The 20,551-nt window shown below is 37.6% G+C and overlaps 1 protein-coding gene across 1 annotated transcript in view; it reads left to right on the forward strand.

Moving 5' to 3' along the window:
* The first annotated feature begins 679 nt into the window (after nucleotides 1-679).
* LOC144644514 (mitogen-activated protein kinase kinase kinase 2-like) overlaps nucleotides 680-20,551 on the forward strand; it is a 128,163-nt gene continuing 108,291 nt past the window's right edge. The window contains exons 1-10 of the mRNA XM_078504023.1: nucleotides 680-689; nucleotides 1,067-1,107; nucleotides 1,573-1,609; nucleotides 1,917-1,969; nucleotides 3,684-3,782; nucleotides 4,198-4,323; nucleotides 11,894-12,023; nucleotides 12,917-12,987; nucleotides 13,476-13,579; nucleotides 16,631-16,795. Of these exons, the coding sequence (XP_078360149.1) occupies nucleotides 680-689; nucleotides 1,067-1,107; nucleotides 1,573-1,609; nucleotides 1,917-1,969; nucleotides 3,684-3,782; nucleotides 4,198-4,323; nucleotides 11,894-12,023; nucleotides 12,917-12,987; nucleotides 13,476-13,579; nucleotides 16,631-16,795 (836 nt within the window). The remainder of the gene's footprint in view (nucleotides 690-1,066; nucleotides 1,108-1,572; nucleotides 1,610-1,916; nucleotides 1,970-3,683; nucleotides 3,783-4,197; nucleotides 4,324-11,893; nucleotides 12,024-12,916; nucleotides 12,988-13,475; nucleotides 13,580-16,630; nucleotides 16,796-20,551) is intronic.

The raw sequence follows: 20,551 nt of genomic DNA on the forward strand, positions 1-20,551 counted from the left end.
CTTTAAACATGAAAGCGCTTCAAGTTGTTGTCCTCTTCGATTTTATTTGGTACTGGATAGTTGATTATTTGAGGAATATATTTTTCTTCCACTTCTGCAAGCCTTGAAGCTGAAGACACTTTCAATAATGCACGATTTTTGTGCATTATTGTCAATACTGCACTGTCGGAGTTTCCTGACGACAGGTAAAGCAAAATCACGTGATCTATTTTAACCAATGGCGCGCGTGGATTTTGGACAGTGAACGAAGATTGTATATTAATATTGGATATAGAAGACACCCTATTCAAGGGTAAAACGTCAAGTAAGAAATTTGTGAAGAGGACGTTATAATTTCTTTTCTGTGGCAGCTCCCGCCATTTTCGATGCCATAGAAATTAAGAAAACTGTATAACGAAAATTCGTGTTCAAATAAAAATCGAGTATTAAAGGGCGCACCGTTTAGGCCACATTTATATTTTTGCAGTGGAATCTCATTAGCGTGCGGCGGAATACATACGTCATCGAGGTTGATGTTTTCCGCCGCAAGATTTTAACAATTTAAAAAGGTAAAAAAGTTTAAAAAAGTCAATTGAAAACTACAGTAGTCAAAAACATATAAAAGCTTATGAATAAAAATTACAAATAAAAATGTTCTTTAACTTTTTGTTTAAATAGAAGCCTAGAGTTCAGATTTCTCATGTCCGACGGTAAACAGTTAAAAACGGAGGCTCAGGCTCTTAAAAGCGAAAAACTCCACCGGCCAAACTCTAGTTTCACTTTCGGCAGTTCGATAGAGGAAAATCTGTTCCTCGTATTGACACTGTGATTAACTCTTTTAATAATATATAATATTAATAAAAACATAAAATACCATTCACAGCGACATTTCCATCGAAAATCTTTCTCTCCGTTCTTGTGACAGAATATTAGGGTATTAGTCTTCAAAGGGGTGGAGGAATAAAAGGCCTTATCGAGAGTTCTTTGGTACAAAGGGAAGATAAAGGGATATTTATGTTGTGAACACCAGAATATTTCTTCTTAATTTGTTGTCTAATATCTGGTTGTTGTTGTTTTCTTTTTTAAGACTTAAACTTGTGTCAAGGTCACGAATTCCGCGCACCACTGGTAAGAAAAATGTATATATAAGTATCTAATAAAATTCCCAAAGTGTCCCCCAGTGCCAAGCTTTGACAGAACAACTTGATTCTCTTGGATAAAGTTTTCCTCCATTAAAAGTCGGTTCCGTTTCACTCGACTTACGTTTTTCTCAAAAAGAAATTGGAACATAGTGTTTAGCAAATCTGTGTTCTTCTGCACTGCACTTAGTGACCTTAGTACCGATAAAAGGTAGAGTTTTGAAGATTGACACAGCCTTTCTCTTCAAGTTAATTAGGATCGGTAGACATGTTTATACTTTTTTCTGAATGAAAAAAAACGAAATTTCCTGGTAGAATTTTTGGTTCCAGTGTAAATAAAACACAACACTCCAACAACATTCCAGTTTAAACACAACACTCTGTCTCGTACAGCTCATGCAAAAGTGATCAGAAGTGATATTAGCATTGACTTTATCTGAATACTTTTTTTCAGGGCAGAGATTGTGGGACTAAGTATCATAACTCACTACGTAAGTTCAGAGACACTAAATCTAATTTTTCATTTTGCTTGCTTGTATTACATATAACGTTAACGGGCATTCTTACGTCGTATCAGAATAGGTGCATGGACCTATTCAAATTCGACATGATATAAAAGATTAATTCCATTGCATTTTTAATTCACTCTATTTACTTGTAGTATAATTCTGACCTATAATGAGTTAATCTTGTGAAACAAGATGACAGAGCCTTAAATAACATTTTAAAAACACCTTTTCTGCTAGTATTGCTTTGGTAAGTTTCCCTTCTAAATCAGTGTCCTTTTTTATCGGCCAGCCTTCCGCGAATGGCTGCAAGGACGACTTCTAGGAGCAGGAGCATATGGCAAGGTACCTTATTATCGTATTTTAATATTGTACATGCACCTTTCGGTAACATGCCAACTCTGAAGTTCAAAATCTCAACTAATAATTGCGAAATGACCTGTTGTTCCGGTTGAAGTGAACTTCTATTTTCTAAGAGGACCACTTAGATGATTGACCGTAATGCACAAATCATACCCTATTTCAGACCATAATGGTCAAAATCTATACCTTTTTCACACCAAAAACGCATGACAATTATACCCTTATATAAGGGACTATCCATCCCCTCCCCCTCGGGGTGACAATCCAACTTGCTGCTTTCTTTGAGTTCGCGGCGATGTTAACCAAACTAATTAAGATATTATAGAGGTTGCGGAGCGTTTTGAAACGTGGGGGGTGGAAGCTCGTCGTATTAAGTGTTGGCTTAAGCAACGTAATCATCGATCCTGCTTCAGGTCCAATCTCAAAAGCGTGCAGACTCTCTCGAGTACCCCCTCTCCTTCCATGACCCCGATCACAAGACAACTCTTCAGTCTATCAAGGCCTGCACTTCCAAACCCGTGGTTATCCCTAGTTAAGATATTAGCGACCTTCAGATTGGACTACGAGTACGAGATTGCGTACGAGTACGAGTTTTCAAACTAAATTCGTGTGCCTCCTATAATCACTTATCACACCAATCTTATCCTTAACGTTTATTTATGTGCTAGTTAGCAAAAGGAAAGAGTTATAGCTTGGGGGATATAATTGTGTTGAAATTCCAAAGTCGTACTCGTACTCGATCTCGTAGTCAAATCTGAAGGTCGCTATTACAGAGGTGACGGAGCGTTTTGAAACGTGAGGGGGAAGCTCGTCGTACACGAAACCAAGCGCCACCTACCCCCTTTCCCCTCCCCTGGGGCGCATACCCCTACTTATATTTCCTAAAATGTCTTTTGCGTAGTTGACTCCTTTGCAATTTTAACAGTGTCCGGTGTGTCCGTAATCGAATTGTGACAATGCATAAGTAGACAGCTCAGACAATCCTGTTTCAAGGTGCTTTTTGGAAAGTGTTTTATTTAGAATTTGTTTATTTAGAAGGAATTGTTTTAATATCATGATTGACCCATTTTCTTACAACCTATATTTAACTTGCAATCCTGTTGAATATTTAACTAACTGAAATTCCTGGTAGAGCTTGATAACATGGCAGGGAAGGGCAGGACTGTTGAATTGAATTTATGACTGACCATAAATGGGGGATTTATCTGTATAATATAATTAAGGCAAAACAAAATTCCCTCGAGATGTATATGGATTAATACCCCCGGCGTCCTCGGTATTCATCCTTTACGAAAAAACTCTTGAAAATGATTGGTTCCAAGTAAGCTATTTTTCACTAAATTGAAGCGCGAGCAACCAAGGTTTTCATTACATGGTATCGGTAACAAAAAATCGCATACCTTATGTACTTTAATTGGTTACTTCCTGTCACTAAATATTCGTTTTTATAATCCTATAAATATAAATACATTTCAGAAATTATTTTTCCTCTCCTTTTTTCTACTTTTTTATAAGGCTTCTTAATTTTAGGTATGGTTACTTGGACTCTATCGTCTAACAAAGTCATTCAATAAGACATGAGCCTCTTAACCCATCTAATCCTTTAGTTTGGACCTATCAAACAGTGGTAGTTACCCAGCTAGGGATGGCAATTTACATAAACACGAGCTAATCCTTTATACTTGGTGTGTTCCAGGTGTACGAGTGTTTTCCAGTCTCCCATTCACTGGATTTTAAGAAAAGACTTGCTGTAAAAATAGTGAAAATCGAGCCTCAGTACACAGAAATGTCTAAGGTTAGTCATGTAAGAGAAGTCCGGTAATATTAATCTCATACTGTCATAACCTGATATTTTTATGCAAAAACCTTTTGGCGCAGTTCTTCAAGCATTCATCTTTGATTTATGTCAGCCTAGAAGTTTTAATTAATTAAGTTACCTTTAAGTGTTTTATTGTCCAAAAATATATTGTTTCTTACTTTGACTTTAGAATTTATTTATTTATAATTGATAATAACTTCATTGCATTAAGAGAAAAAAATGAAATTGCAAAAGGTGTCAGCAGGCAGGAACCTTATCCTCATATAAAGCTGACCGCCTAAAGAAAGAAAAAAAGAATCTTTTTTACGCATTTAAGATTTGGAAAGGATATTCGAGGAACGATAGATTTATTCCTTTGACCTGCATTTTAATCATTTCATAATTCTTTCAGGGACATAAGGCTATTAGGAATGAAATCGAAATTTTGATGAATCTCAGACATGAAAGAATCGTGTCATTCTATGGAAGTGAAGAGAGGGACGATCATCTTCATTTATTCATGGATTTCATGGCTGGGGTATGAGCTAAATGTTAAAGAACACTTAAACAATAGTATCTATCTGTATGTTATAACATACAGTATCTAAGATTGAAAAATTGCTGGAAATTTTTCCCCAACAGCGCGCGCACCTGCATTTGCTACTTTTTCAAGGACACATGACACCTAACAATTTACTTTGTTATATAGCTGTGATATTCCCCGTTACAACGCACGCTCTCAAAGAAACTGCTTCCCGCCGCATTATTTCTTGGAGAAATCACTATTGCATGATTTTGGCCCCTCCAGCGGCCTAAAACTCACCTCGTATGACACCTTAAAACTTCATGGTTTCTGACTTCATTTAATAGACTTTTTTCTATGACGTTTATCTTCTTTTCATTTGAATGAGATATGTTAAACCTCCTTAGTTTTAATACTAAGTTTTTTACGTGGCGCTAAAAACTGCCAGTCGACTTTTTCAGCAAAGTGCGGCTGTTTCTTTCCAATACCGAGGTTTTGTTCGTCTGCAACGCAGGCTATTGCGTGGTCACAAAATAATCGGAAGAATTCATTAATTCTAAAATCAAGTCAGGCACTGGTAGTCAGTTAGGCTGTATTTTCTTGTAAAAGTTATCTCTTATTGTTGTATATTTGGAACAATAAAAGAGAAATGAATTTCATCTTCGGTTTTATTACAATCACAGTCCGGGCAGAGCCTATATGTCTGGGCGTATTGTTATATCTGCCTAGTTCGATCATTAACTTATGATTACTAATACGTTATTTAGCTAATGTTCTCCTACCAGAAACTCTCCTAGTTAACTCTAGATAATTGGAGGTAGCATATTCGTTCTTAAAAGATCTATAAAATTCTAGTTTTTGAGAATGCTGTAGAGTATGCTGCCAATACGAAATATATTTCTGTTTCATTGACTGCAGAAACATTGTCACTTTTGCGGTGTCTACTAAATCAGGATTAAAATTACCAAAATTAAAATATTAAAATAAGATTAGAGTAAAAACTATTTTTACCAGCGGTGTGAAGCTCTAATGAAATTAAAAAAGACTGTCTAACAAAAGAATCCGGTTGCTTTTCTTGGAGATATATCAAATATTTGAGGATTCTTTGATTAATGGTGATAAGGAGAGGAAATCGACCAAGCTCGATCAGCTTTACATGCAACATTAGAAGCCTTATTACTTACTTTAAGATAGCGTTTACAAAACTGTAGATGTGTTCCTTCAATTTGTGAACCATCCCAGGCCTTAAAATCAGATTTTAAATAACCACCCCAAATTTCACTATTGTAGAGCAGAATTGGAGATATCATTGCATCAAAGATTTTACAGGCAAGAAAAGGTTTCAATCTACTAAAATTTGTGTCGTCTCAAACTAAAAAGTGCATGAAGTCCTTTCTCTTTTAGGTGATCAAGTGAGATTTTAAAATTTCCTGTAAAAGATATTTTGGTTCCTAAATAAGTATAATCTTGTACAACATCAATTGTTTGATTTCCTATGTAAAATACATGTTCAGTACATTTTTTCGCACGTTTTTGAAAAACCATTATCTTGGTTTTTTTGGGATTTACGCTCAACATCCACGTGTTGCAGTATGTGTCTAATGTGTTAAGACAGCTTTGCAAACCTGTTTTAGAACGTGATAAAATAATTAAATCGTCGGCATATAGTAGAGCGTTTAATTTTGTACCGTTTGGTAGGACAAAAGGATCAGACAGAATATTTTTAAATGAGAACGGTAAAGCGTTAATATAAAGGTTGAAAAGTAGTGGACTTAAAATGCAGCCTTGTCGTACACCTCTCGTATATTAAAAGGGTCGTGTCTGATTCTGATCAATTTTTATTGAACAAGAAGACTTAGAATAAAGGCTTGTAATTAAACTGTAGAAGGATCCTCCTAAATTAATTTGCAATAACTTACTTAAAAGCCCATTATGCCAGACTGAGTCGAAAGCTTTTCTAAATCGACAAAGCAAGCATAAATTTTGCCATTGAGATTATGGACGTACTTGTCTATCAAAGTTGAGTGTGAAAACATGGTCTGCTGTTCGATTGTTAGGCATGAAGCCGATCTGTGACTTGTGTAATTTATGATTGTTGTTGAAATACTCGAGAAGCCTTTGATTTAAAATAGAACAAAACAGTTTTTCCAGACAACTCGAAACGCAGATACCACGGTAATTTAACGGATGACTTCTTCCACCCGATTTATAAATTGGCGTTATGAGACCACCGCACCATGTTTGAGGCATGGAACCTGAATTTAGAACTCCATTGAAAAGTTTGTAATATACGGGCATAAGGTCGTTGATACTTGCTTTAATCATTTCATTTTTAATTTTATCTGAATAAGAAGAATTGTTGTTCTTTAACTTTTGGCAGCTTTTCGTATTTCATTTTCGGTAATCAAGTGATCTAATGGCCGAAATTGTTTTTTCCGGACTTCTTCTTCTTCTTGAAGTTCGTTACAGATTTTCTCTTGAATGGGATTGTAATGGGACACTTTGTGCATGATACATAGTGTAAGGATCGGACTAAAAGCACGTGGGAGAGAGAACGATTTGACTTCGGTGTATGTTGTTGTTTGTTACTCGGTTACGCGATTAAAACAGTAAAAACGACTTCAGGAACTGTCTATATCTTCCTGTGTGACGTTTATTACATTGGTGGCAGCGGTCTGGGATTCGAAGTGACCAGAAATGAGTGACGGAGAAGAGGAAATTCCCAAAGGCGCCGAAGGCGGTCTTCCAACAGAAACCGCGCCAAAACAAGAAGCGAAGCCACTACCAAAAGCTTCAAAAAGTGCATCGCAGGAGGAGAGTTCTGAAATTCAGCAGCTTGTGAATACCTTATCCCAGGCCCTGAAGCAGAGCATGGTGGTTTCTAGCGAAACGGAATCCAGGAGGAACGTACGAGCTCCGCGTGTTTATTCAGTGGGTCAAAATTTCAAAACATGGCTATCGCAGTTTCTTCAGTATGCAAATCTCGTACATATCAAGCCTTCAGATCGTCGAGCTTATTTGCTCACCCTACTGGATCAACCGGCCTACAAAGCGGTTGAGCTGCTCAAGCTTTCGGGATCGTTAACTTTCGAGGAATTCACGGCACAACTGATCCAAAGGTTTGATTCGGGCAAGACGAAAGAAGATTATAAATTGCAGTTATGGGCTAGGTGTCAAAGGCCAAATGAGGACTTCGAAGCATTCGCCGATCATTTAATGGAGCTAGTGGAAAATGCCTACCCAGAGGCAGCTTATTCCTTCAAGGTGGAACTGGCAAGAGATCAGTTTATTCAAGGAGTGGCAATCAGTGATGATTTACGAGAAAAAGTTTTCATGAGTCAACCGGCGTCGCTTGTGGAGGCTGTTCGTGTTGTTCGTCGGTTGGAAAGCGCGCGTAAAGCTTGCCAGGCCGTGCCATCTGTGGAAAAGAAAAAGTCGGTGAATGTGGTGAGTGCTTCAGCGGATGGTGACAAAATTTCGACTGAGATTCGTGAGCTTAAGGAGATAGTCCTTGGTATGAATGTGAAAATTCAAGAGCTGGAAAGGAAAGCTGAATCGACTTCGACTGCACGGCGCCGCAATGATGGGGTGTGTTTTGCTTGCCGCGAACCTGGCCATTTTGCTCGGAGTTGTCCATTCAAAGAAGGGGGAAACAGAGCTCGGGGCCTGCCGAGGGCCAGGCAGTCCCCGTGAGGCCCACAGTGGTGGCCCAAGCACCAGAAGTCGCCAATGAGGTAAACAACCCTGCTTTTATAAGTAACAATGTACTTTCTGCCATATCAGACTCTGGAATCTATATTTCAGGACTTGTCAACCATAGTGTAACTTGTATATTGCTAGACACTGGTGCAACTGTTAGTGTTTTGAATGAGGAAACATGGAGAAAAAGTGGACATGTCTCAAAAGTCAACCCAGTGACTGGGACCCTGACCACTGCAAATGGAAATGAATTAACGGTTCTGGGAGAAACAAAAGTTAGATTTCGAGTAGGAAACATTGATTGTTTCTGGTCAGTCATGATTGCACGGGGCCTATCCCATGATTGCATACTTGGCTCAGACTTTTTCCAGCATTTTGGCTGTCAAATTCACTATGACACTGGAACCTTTGTAGTTGGCCATACCGAAATTCCAATCAGGTACAGCAAGGTTACACCAAGTGTTTGTAGAATTTTTCTGAGTGATGACATACAAGTAGAACCCGGAACTGAGCAAGTATTTGAAGCCAAATTAGAGAATGGATATGATCGTAACACTGGCAGTCCTGGGATTTTAGAGGAGTCAAAGGAACTGAGGGGCAAATCAGAAATTAATATAGCTCGTTCGTTAGTGATCCCCAGGGATGGACTGACCATAGTTCGAGTTGCTAACTTCTCGGATAGGCCCATCAGACTGCGGTCAGATTTTCCTGTTGCTGAATACCACCCTATTAGTAGTGTGGATGGCCATGTTGTTCCCATGGAAATGGATCCAGATGTTACAAGTGCCTCTCATCCATCTTGTTCGGTTATTGACAGACCAGTAGTGAAAGATGAGGAGCCAATGAAGGAAGAAAAGTGGAAATCAAGTTTACAAGGTAACCTGGAAGGGCTGTCAGAAGACCAGCGAGGACAATTTCTGTCTCTAGTAACAGAATACGAGGACATCTTTGCGAAGGACAGCTCTGATTTAGGAAAGTCGGGCCTCTTAGAACATTCCATCGACACCGGTGATTGCAAACCAGTGAAACAGCCTCCCCGTCGGGTACCACCCTACCAGCGAGAAGTTATTGATCAGCAAATAGATGAGCTGCTAGCTACAGGCAGGGTTGAACCGTCTCAAAGTCCATGGAGCAGTCCAGTGGTGCTTGCAAGGAAACATGACGGAACATATCGTATGTGCATTGACTTCCGTAAACTTAATCAGTCTACAAAGAAGGATGCCATACCCCTGCCTCGGACAGATGATTTGTTGGAGGCCTTGGGTGGAGCTCAGTGGTTTTCTAGTCTGGATTTGGCTTCGGGGTACTGGCAGATGCAGGTGAAAGAAGAAGATAGGCCTTTTTAATCTACATTCCCGATCAAACCATTTTTTGTTTGACGATGACTGGATACGCTTACGCTGTTTTGTGATTTTAATCTTTAAACATTGTCTTGCAGTTGTGTTAAAAATATTTTCTACTTTATCGAGGGAAGTGCTAACATCGTTAATATGTGCTTTTTCGTCTGTGTAGTTCGCTTCTGCCTTAAGATTGGCTAAGGGCAGCCAAGGGCAAAGTTGGACATTTAGGACTTTTATTTTGATCTGAAGTTGAGCTGCTAAGTTTACACTCCTGTCGACGCTTCGAAATTTGTTTATACATTTATTTTTTTCAGTTCGATCGCAGGTGAATTAATTCTTCAATGAAAAGCTTAAAAATTTACCATATATCATGATTGCTCGGCGGGACGGTCAGTTTAATTTATTTTTACAGTGAGACCGAGAAACGAGTCAAACAATTTTCCTTGTTCAATTGAGCTTCATCGAAGAATCATGAAGGGTCAATCATAGAGGATAATCTCAAGCTGATCAATCAAAACTGCCCTGTGCATGTGAATACAGATTATTTGTTTGTTTTTATCTTAAAATTGTATTTTATTTTTCGTCAAATTAGAACTGTAAGTGCAATATTCTTTAATTAACAAAGAAGTTTTCTTGTTTTTGTGCTGGAAATGTCAACTCGTCGAGTAGCAGTTGTGGTTTCAATCCGAGCGAGGGCCGTGCGAGCAAATATATTTTTATTTCCATAATCTTGTTGATGAACGATTACTTGTGCGACTCGAAAGGTGAGCCTCAAAGATTTTTACGAGTGTAGACATCATGACTGTACTTCCCCATGTTTAGAAAGGGTAAAATATTGAGTCTTCGTATAGTTTTTGAAAATACCTGGCAAGCAAAAGTTTTAGGAATTTAATTAAATAACCGCGCCACTGAGACTCGACTGGAGGAAACACTCGTTGAAACTTCACTACAAAACGCAACCCAGCAAATATACAATTTCTTGCATAACTTTTTTTCATTTTAACGAAATTGGTTTTATACTGAGAGCTTGCTTTTTGCCCTTTAAATGAAGCCACAGGGACGTCTTCTTCGGTGAGAGTAATTTTCTCTACCTCCATCACGATTTTCTTGGGCAAGCGGGCTTGATGACGATTCAAAATTTCCCGCGAACTTTACTACAGCTATTCCGGACACCTGTGGCTCTGTAGTCTCCTCTACACACAACGTCTTGAATGGGCCTTCTGACAACGAGTGGTTAGCTTAATAACTGACGGGGGCCTAGATCTTTCCTCAATTACTAAAAAGGTATTCGCAACGAAGAGTTAACATGAAGTGACGGACAAAAAAGTCTTCCTGATTCTGACTATCATCTCAGTCGGTTCCGAGTTGAAAAAAGACAAACGAAAAAGGATTGCCAAGCTGCTACTGAGCAAAGGCCTGCCCTATATGGTTCTTCATCGACAGTCTGACTAAACATAAGCAAAAAAATGATGGGAGCATTTAAGACGTCACAAAGAAACCACTTCTGCCCAAAAACAACACAATGCTCGCTTGAAATTTGCTTAATAGTCCAGAAAACGTAAAGCAGAAAAATCGGAATACTTTCTATTTACAGACGAATGTCCTAAGAACCTTTTCGAAATACCTAATCAAAATAATGATGCCGTATGTGGTTTCGAAGAAAGCAAAGTTCTACGAGTACGTCAAGTAAAGCAAAGAGCCAAATGAATCATTTGGGGTGAAATGACTAGCCGCGGCAAACCTTCACTTTATTTTGCAAGGACAAACGTTAACGACTGACTATTATGTCAGCTAAATACTTGATAAGAAAGAAAAGTTTTTACTTAGCTGCTAATGCAACTATTAAGAAGAACCCGTAAAAAGAAATAAGAGCATTACCTTTATCGCATTACCTTTACCCATAGAATTTTAGAATTTTTAGGTTTTTTTTTTTAATTTAGAATTTTTCAGTTATTATATATGTACATATTGTATTTTTACTTATTTTTAGACGTTGGTGTGATATCCGTATGGACTTTTTACCGACATATTAAAATGTAGATGTAGAATGTAGATGTACGAGATGGAGCACCAGCTCAAACAGCTAGTCAGTTAATCCACTAGAGTATCTCTGAAGCATTGTTGTCAAGGTTATTTACATGGAAACACGAATGCGCAAAGCATGGATAAGTGTGCCTTTGCATTCATTGCATGAGGTGGCCCAATCGATTCCTCGATGCATTAAAAACACTGTCACTTATGTTACCAATAAAACCATTATTATTATTATTATTATTATTATTATTATTATTATTATTATTATTATTATTATTATTACTTACGTGATACTATGTCTAGAGGTAGGGCGAACATAGGTCATCAGGATGTTAAATTTTCTTTAAGGCCTGCAATCTGAGAAACGATATTGCTTTCCACTCAGAAAAGGAGCAAGGACTTTTGAAAAACCCTGTAGTAACTGTGAATTATATTTCGAGATGTTTAAAATTGGTGACGCCGGTTAATGAGTAGAACACTTTATTAAGTACTGTTTTTCTGCATTTCTTCAGGGGTCATTAGCTGACCATATTAAAACGCACACAGCTCTTTTTGAAGGCGAATCTAAAAAGTACACGAAACAAATCCTGGAAGGAGTGAGCTATTTACACGCAGAGAACATTATTCACAGGGACATTAAAGGTAATTCAGCTAATGATTATGTCCTATGTATTTAGCAATGCTGTGTTAATTAACCGCCTCCAAGTCACATTTTAGTTTGGAACGCGTTCTCACAGTTTTCTTAATCTGCAAACCGTTGCAAAACTCGGGCCACGGTAATATTAAAGCTATTCTTTAACTTGTAAGTGCATGTCTTGTGCTGCGAAACGCAAAACGCGACAGCAATTCTTTGTTTTATTCATTGTAAAATAATAAAAACTTCCATTGAAACGGTAATGCCCTCGCTTAAAAAGTCCTCCGAGAACAAGCATTATCCCTCCTTACATAGCCAGATCGCGGCGAAAAAGCGCGCGAGGAATTCTGCAGTTATTCAGTGTAAAATTTGCTAGAGCTGTAGCTACACAATGGCACGAGATACATTTCAGGAGAAAATGAACAGGAGAAGGAAAAATGTTTCCACTGTGCTTTAATTTGAGTCTCTGACGTTGTACCCTTAATTTGCTATCAATTGCCTTCATTAGGTAAGGGTAATTTTCATGTTGATTCCAGTTAACCTGGATTGAGTACCCGCATGAAAACCAGCTAGAGCTGATGTGCCTTCCTCTCTAAATTAAATAGATAAATGATAGTTTATTGAAGTTTTAAAATTACAGCTTAAGGGCTAAATTGGATAAAACTTTACAAGTATTCAAATGTTTATCGCTAAAAAATATCTAAAAGATGATCTATTTACATAAAAACAACTTAAAAAGGCTGAATCATTTAAGTTAAAAATGCAAGCAAAAAACAAACTACATCTTGCAGACGGGCATGTGAAACCGTCTGCTATTTCTTAAACTAAAATGATATTCAAAAGGTAAATTAATATTGTAAATTATTTTATTTATTTCTGTATTTTTTTTTTTTATTTCTAGGTGCAAATGTTCTTTTAGACCGTGTAGGAAATGTGAAATTGGGGGATTTTGGTTTGTCAAAAATAATCCAGGTACCAATAGAAGAACCGACTATATAATTACAGTAATAGACGTTTTTTTATGAAGAACACTGGAGAACACTACGTCCAATAAGAATCTAGTAGTTTTTTTAGTGTTCCTTGTTTTTAAAGAGAATAAACTTCGGGTCGATAAGGTTGACTTGTGAATAAGCCCCTCAGGCAATTATTCGTGGTATAACAAGCTGTAGGTTTAATTGAAATTTATGTGACTGTGGAAATTATGAATGTTCATCGGGCATTGTTGCAGATTTTGCGAACTAAAATGGAAAATTTAGCAGTCCTATATTTCAACCCGCTGCCCTGATCCATCAGAAACGAGAAAATAATATAACTAGCCAATCAGAAATGGAAATTACTCAACTGTTTGCATTGATTTCTTGCTGACTTTACGCACTGTTCGACTCAAACCGCTCCATCTGCAAAAGTAAACTGTTCTTATCGCTCGATTAAAGTAACTAATAATTTGTCGATATTTCCAGAAAATAGGCTCCAAAACAGACCTGATATCTCATTGTGGTACGCCACACTGGATGGCGCCAGAGATCATACAGGGTAAAGGATACGGGCGCAAAGCAGATATATGGTATGTATGTTATAGCAGAAACTCGTAAGGGTTTCTGGTTATAGATAATGCGCCGCCAGTAATCACGAGCTTCATTCTTCATACAGTTCAAAAACAATAGCCAAAAGAATAGAGTGCATTTAGGACTAACACGTATAGTCAAGCCATTATTCGACATTTCAAATTGATTCCTTGAAATCAGGAGTAAAACTGCAGTGTTCGACTGAGTCAGGCAAATCTAAAGGAAACGACTTTTCGCTCGAGTTATCGGGAGGTTTGAAAAAACGAGGGTTCGAGAAATAAGTATTCCACTGTAATGGCAAAGTGTCGTATAGACTTAAAAAACATAATGTCAACTGTGTATTTTACAATAACTGAGTAAATTCTCGCGCGCTGATTGGCTAATTTTCATTGTCAATAAGAGTACAGACGCATGAAACTCGTAGCTGACGCAATCAGCGAAGGTTTTGTCAAACGTTTCAGCACTGATTTAGCGCTGTATTCTTGATGAGGCAAATCTTCAATGAGGAAATCATCGTAAATTTATCGGTTAAAACTTAAGAAACCAGTGGGAGCGAAGAGATCAGGATGTTTATTGAGGATTCAGACCAAAAATCGGCGGTGAGCTAATGTGTGCTGTCAATGAAATTAAGAAGCTGAAGCGCGTTTCAGCGGATTATTTTGTGAACACTTTTCAGTGTATTACAGCGCGACGCGCCTTACCGTGGCCACCCAACAAACTTTTTTACAAGTGTGCTCTCGTAATATTATTATTTGTTCGACAAACACGGCTACTTGCAAAGTTAAATACGATCAAATAGATCTTGTTACATCGTATTTACCAACAAAACGCAGTGAAAACGTTAAGTATTACAAGATTACACTTGTAAAAAAGTTTGTTGGGTGGCCACGGTAAGGCGCGTCGGGCTGTAAAGGTTAGTTGAACAATTTGAATTTTTATCTTGTATTTCTGGCGGTATTCTTACCAAAATTTTAATTTACGAGCCTGTGAGTGTGATTCTCCGAATTACAGCGTTGAAATTTAGATTCTGCGGCCGTACGGCAATCGCATTTTCCTCATGCACGGATTTCTTTCCTTCGTTTTTAAATCAGTTTTGGCTTTTTGTTATTGTAAAAAGTAAACTGACAGCAGTTTTTTATGCGTCTGTCTTGTTATTGATGATTAATTTCGTCATAACGTTGTCAAAGTTTGTTGTAGATCCGCTCGCCTAGTGGCTCGCGAATCTACAACAAACATTTTGATAATGTTATGACACAATTTATCATCAATAACAGGACATACGCATAAAAAACTGATGTCAATTTGTTAATTCATGGCTCGTGAATGCCTGCAGCGCGCGAAAAATTTTCGTTAGCAACCGTTTCTGTGCATTTGCGCACACTCCGTATCCAGGCACCGATATGTAGTTTACCCCAAGCCTAAACTAGTTGTACCTATCGGTAAGTGCCAACGAGCGAAGTACTTATGTTTGTTCATAAGAACAGATATTGAATGGTTTTTGATAGAACTATATTTGAAATGACCAAAATATGGTAAATTGTATTTTAGGTAATATGCTAAAAAAGTGCTATTTCTCTGGTGTTCATAAATGACACAGGCTTGATAGCCTGCGTACCAGGCGCCGTAGTTTCCAGCGCGCGTATTCTCGCGATCGCGCACTCTTTTAAACACACTATAAAACGTACACAGATGTCTGCTACGCAGGCTACGGGTTTGACAGATTGATAACTCTTGACAATTAAATTCTTATCAACGTTAAAATGTCACAAAATGTAGGCAATAAATGAGGTTTAAACACTGTTTTTTAAATACAACACGCGATGGTGAAAATGTTTCCGTCCACAAAAGGGATAGTTGCATTTCAAGAACTTCTTATAAATCAAATCCCAAAATCAAAACTTCTAAGATGCTTATTTAAAAATAATTTTCAGTAATCAGAGACAGTAATGCACGGGTCAGATTTCAGTTTCGCATGCGAATTGTCATGTTCAGTTACGCAAAACTTGAAAAATTTGAACAGAAAACAAAACTTGAACGGTCAAGGATTATTTGGAGACAAAATTTTTATTCAAGTTAACATTACATTTGCCGTTAGAAGCAAAAAACTTTTGACTTTCTTGTGTGTATGACATGCAGTAATTTTAGTGAGCGTCGCTTTGTATTGATGTTATTCCTACGCGGAGCAAAAATACGTGCGAAATAAAATATAAACGGTATTTGATTTTGAATAAAACATCAGTCAAACAATTACTATAAACACAATCAACACTAAAAGGAAGCATTAACCCGACTTCAGCATTCTCATAAGTCAAGAAAACTCTATTTGAAGTCAACAGTCCGCTTTTGATTTTCATGTCTCTCTTCGATCGTAAATCAAAGGACTCCAAAGTCGAAAGATTATTTCATCGCTTTGAAGACCTTGATGTTCATTTTTTCGGCGGCCGAATATTCTGTAGGGTATTCTCTTTCGATTTATAATTCCCTAAAGGTGTATTTATCGGTAAAGAGATGAATGACCACATTGAAAATTTTAACAGCGAGCCGCGTGGACGCCATTTTGGTCATTTGCTCTCTAGCAAGGAGTGAGAGACTGGGAACCAGTTGGGAAGAACAACACAACCCAAATATGGGGTTTACTTACACCCAAATATGGTAAAAAAAAAGTCCCTTACGCAGAACTTAAGATTTTCTCTGCCTATACACTCATACGCACACGGCTCTATGATTCTGCCGCCTCGACAGCCTCGCCTCTTGGCTCGGCTGTCTCCTTGGCAATAAGGCTTTGCTGCCTCCCTTACCCCTCCCCCCACACACAGCCGGGGAGCGTGGGTTTCTCACATTTGCCAGCTTCCTAAATCAGCCTGTTTTCATAATCTCTTTAAGGTCACTTGTTCGCTTTCGATGTCAGTGTCAATATGTTTTATTAACAAAAATTACTTTGATTGGACCCGCTCTGTGATTTTATTAAGATATGATACTTAAAATAGAATTTTTTTATTTCAAGTATCATTCTAACTTAAAAATTTGCAATTGCTTTTTTTTTCTTAAAGGAGTGTCGGATGCACAGTTGTGGAGATGTTGACTGGACGTCCCCCTTTGGGACACCTTGAACCAGTGGCAGCTATCTTTCGGATTGGGCTTAAACCCACCGTGTTCACACTGCCGGAGGGCGTATCAGAAGATGCAAAGGAGTTTATAGAAGCTGCTTTGACATGGTAAGTACTGTAATAACACAAGGGAGGACTTAAAGCAAAGGCTCAATAGCTAAGGATTGTACGTTTAAAATCTTTTATGCCGGAAAACATGACTAGAAAAAAAATGTAATTCAAGTGGTACTAAAGGGCAGCAGTGAGATGCGAAAGCAAACGCAGCATTAGTAAATTAGGAAAGTAAACGTGTAGGGCGAGGGGCTCAGGATCTTCGGTCTTCTGAAAAAATATTGTTCGGATTTAATCGATAAATTCCATAAATTAATTTCAGAGTATTTTTCCTAAACGCTTTCTAGCCAGCCCTCATATAGGGCGGTGTAAGGGAGGTTCAGGGACTAAATTGTAAATTCCACGCATTCGTGGATCCCGAAAATTCACCGCTGGGATAATGGATTTACCTTATTATAGGAAATTTATCGCTTGTGTTAATTAAGGTATTTGAAATTAACGCGACCTAATTAACGCGAATTGAAGAAAAATTACTTCCCAATCAAGGAAATTAACGCGAAAGAGGGGGTAACGTTTCAAAATGAAGGAAAATAACGCGACAAACACAATTAAAAAGAAAACTTGTTGAGACAACGGGAACAAGTTTATTTCACCACTAGGCGTATAATCCTAAACGTAGGGGTTAAGCGAAGGAATCTGATATGAGCGCCTCGAGCGTTCGTCATAGTTTCAGTGATGCCGGCAGATTTCTATCATGATGAAATGATGCCTTTTTCTAGGAATCAAAAACGTCTGGACTGTATCGAGAAATTGGGGCCAAAATAATGGAAATTAAGGTCATGGAAATTAACGCTCCACTTAATTAACGGCGCGGAAATTAACGTTATCAAAAAATAACGCGACTTAAATTAATGCGAATTTTTGAAATTTGCTTTAATTTCATGAAGCGTTAATTTCCTATAATAAGGTATCCAATGTTTTTCAATGTATTTTGTCTTTTGCTTGTTACATAGTCGGATGATGATGTTCATCCTTAGGGGCTGATTACATGGCGAATTTCAGCCCGGGCTGAGATTTCAGTGTGGCTTACAAAAGAAATCTAAAAAAGTCGTTTGCGATTACATGAAGACACTTTTAGCCCGGGCTGAAATTTCCAGCCCGGCTAGAACCGGTTATAATGTTGACATTTTGACTTATTTTGAAAGAAACTTTAAAACAATGCCGATCTCGCCGCTTGCATGATTCATTAATCAACCGCGGGCCTCGCTTCCAATTTACGTAGCAGTCATGCGACACTTGTACTCATGTATTTTTCTTGGAGCGCAAATAGTTTTTCCTTACATCTTCCAGTTATCGGTTATTTGAGTGTTTAAGAATCTACTTAAACAGTTAATCTTCTCGGACTTGTCGGGTATGAGCTGATTATAACCAACTCGACCTACGGCCTCGAGGGTTATATATATCAGGGGCGTGTTTAATTTAAAACACGAAATGGCGAAATGGCGAAATGACGAAACGGCAAAATGTTAAGATAAATACACGTAAATAATATAGTTTAGTTTCCTTTTGAACTTCAAGGTAGTTCTGTTTACATGTCTAGACTGAATTATTTCAAAGGAACATTTCATTTCATTTCATTTTCATTTCGTTTCGCCATTTCGCCATTTCGTGTTTTGAACACGCCTATATATCAGCTAATATCCGGCACGTCCTCGAACATAAAACTACCGCTTTTTAAAAAAGAATATATTGTTTTTGCAGGACCCCTTCAAAACGCCCATGTTCGCATGAGTTGCTAAAGCACGGCTTCATTGTAGATGCGACCGACTGTTAACCACAAGATAACAAGAGGAATGTGAACCCTGTGTTTAACCATAGCAGTAATTTTTAGAAAACTTATGCCGTCATCTACTTGTTTCTATAAAGCCATTCTGAAATTATTTTAGTCAGTATGAATGTAGAATCACCATCAGCATTGGGAAATCTCATGTCCATTCTCATGTCTAAAGCTAAGGCCACAGATGATTTAGAAATTCATGAACATTGAGAAGCCACATTGTATGAGTATGGTCGCGAGGTAGTAAAAAAGTCCAAATAAGACATAATGCTACTGGAACCTCTCTGATTTCAATTGAGATTTTTTCTTAATTTTATTTAATAAGTAAGAGTTTTAAGGCCATTTATTATACTGTGATTAACCATTTTTTACAATAACTTCATACACATCAGTTAAGTGTTCAATCTGTCATAGCTTAAAAGCCAGTTTTATAATAATTGAACTGTTGTAAACTGAAACGTATTATCATAGGTTGAACTTTAGCTTTGCAGTTGCAATTGTTCCAGTAATTTTCTATTGTTCTTGTTTAAAATAGCCTTATTATCACTGCTGGAATTGAAAAATTGAAGTAGTTGCGGAAATGTTTATATTTCTGTTATATTGTAAAGCTTTCAATAAATCGTCTTAATCAAATGAGGTATGTTCTTGATTTCTATATATCAGAAACCTTTCCTACTCTATTTGACATACATATATCATACATAAATACATACATCTTTAGGTCAAGTACAAAAAAACAAATGTTCCCCGTTTCCGCCCGCTTCATTTTTTTTTTTTTTTGGGGGGGGGGGGAGGGCACCTTTTTTTTTATTTGTTATTGCAAAAATTTGAACGAACAAAAACTAACAGGCGTTGGTTAGTTTCACTACAAAGAAAATTCTATAAGACACTGCTTTTCTGTGCTTTTTATTACGAACTCGGGCCAAAATTGGTACGCTAGGGCCGCACTGGATAGGTCAATTTTTGTTCGATGGAGGAAATAGCAAATAACAAAAACAGCGCCCGCCCGCTCTCTTTTTTTATAGAAATCCGGACGAGAAACATTTGTTTATTTTTTTTTTTTACTTGGCCTTATTCAACTCTGTATAATTTGAAAAAAGGAAGTAAAGAGGTTATCCCTATTTAGTATAATTTCAGAGGTGATTATAAGAATTGAAGCATTCTGATTGGTCGAGAAGCTCGGCTTATGAGGCTATAATCACCCCGCGCGAGGTGATTATAGCTTTGAAGGCTTGGTTACTTAGCCACGCCACCTTTGACATCCAGGGAAGTAAACATGGCCGCTTTTGCTGAATGAAAATTTCTTTGATTTGAAAGAAACCAGTCCAAGTCCTGGATATTTTAAACATTGGGAATTTTTCAAATTAACTACCAAGACTTTTGGACCGAAAATATTTTCAAGAGATGGTTCTTAAGGCATTAGAAATGATCGTAAACACGGCGGTTTTGGTGATCGATGAGAAACTCAGTCAGATCGAGTGAGCAAACATCATTTAGTTCTCTTCTTACCAGAGCTACTCATTTTTAGAGGATTCGCACATTCGCTTAGAAGTCATCCACAATCATACAAAGGTAACGGACATCTATCATTCTCATTGTGTTTGTTTTGTTCCGTTTTATTGCTTTAACTAAATAAATTCTGATTGCAATCGATGATTTAAACTGGTTTACACCGTCTGCAAGCGAACACTTGTGTTTGCTGTTTTCTTGTTTGCTATCGTTATTTTTTTAAGTTCTTGATGATCACCTCTAAAAATTATACTAAAACAATTATTTGCCTCAGGCTCATTATTGTTGAATAATTATTCCATGAGCCCGCGTTGGATACGAGGTAGTAAATAGCCAACAAGGCGCGAAGCGCCGAGTTGGCTATAACGACTCGTATCCAACAAGGGCGAATGGAATAATTGTTTTATTAAATTCTTCTCAAGTTTAAATCGACTGGACATTTCATTTTGATGTAAACGAAGTGATAG

Source organism: Oculina patagonica, chromosome 1, assembly GCF_052425735.1.
Source record: "Oculina patagonica isolate OP01 chromosome 1, crgOcupat, whole genome shotgun sequence".
NCBI lineage: Eukaryota > Metazoa > Cnidaria > Anthozoa > Scleractinia > Oculinidae > Oculina > Oculina patagonica.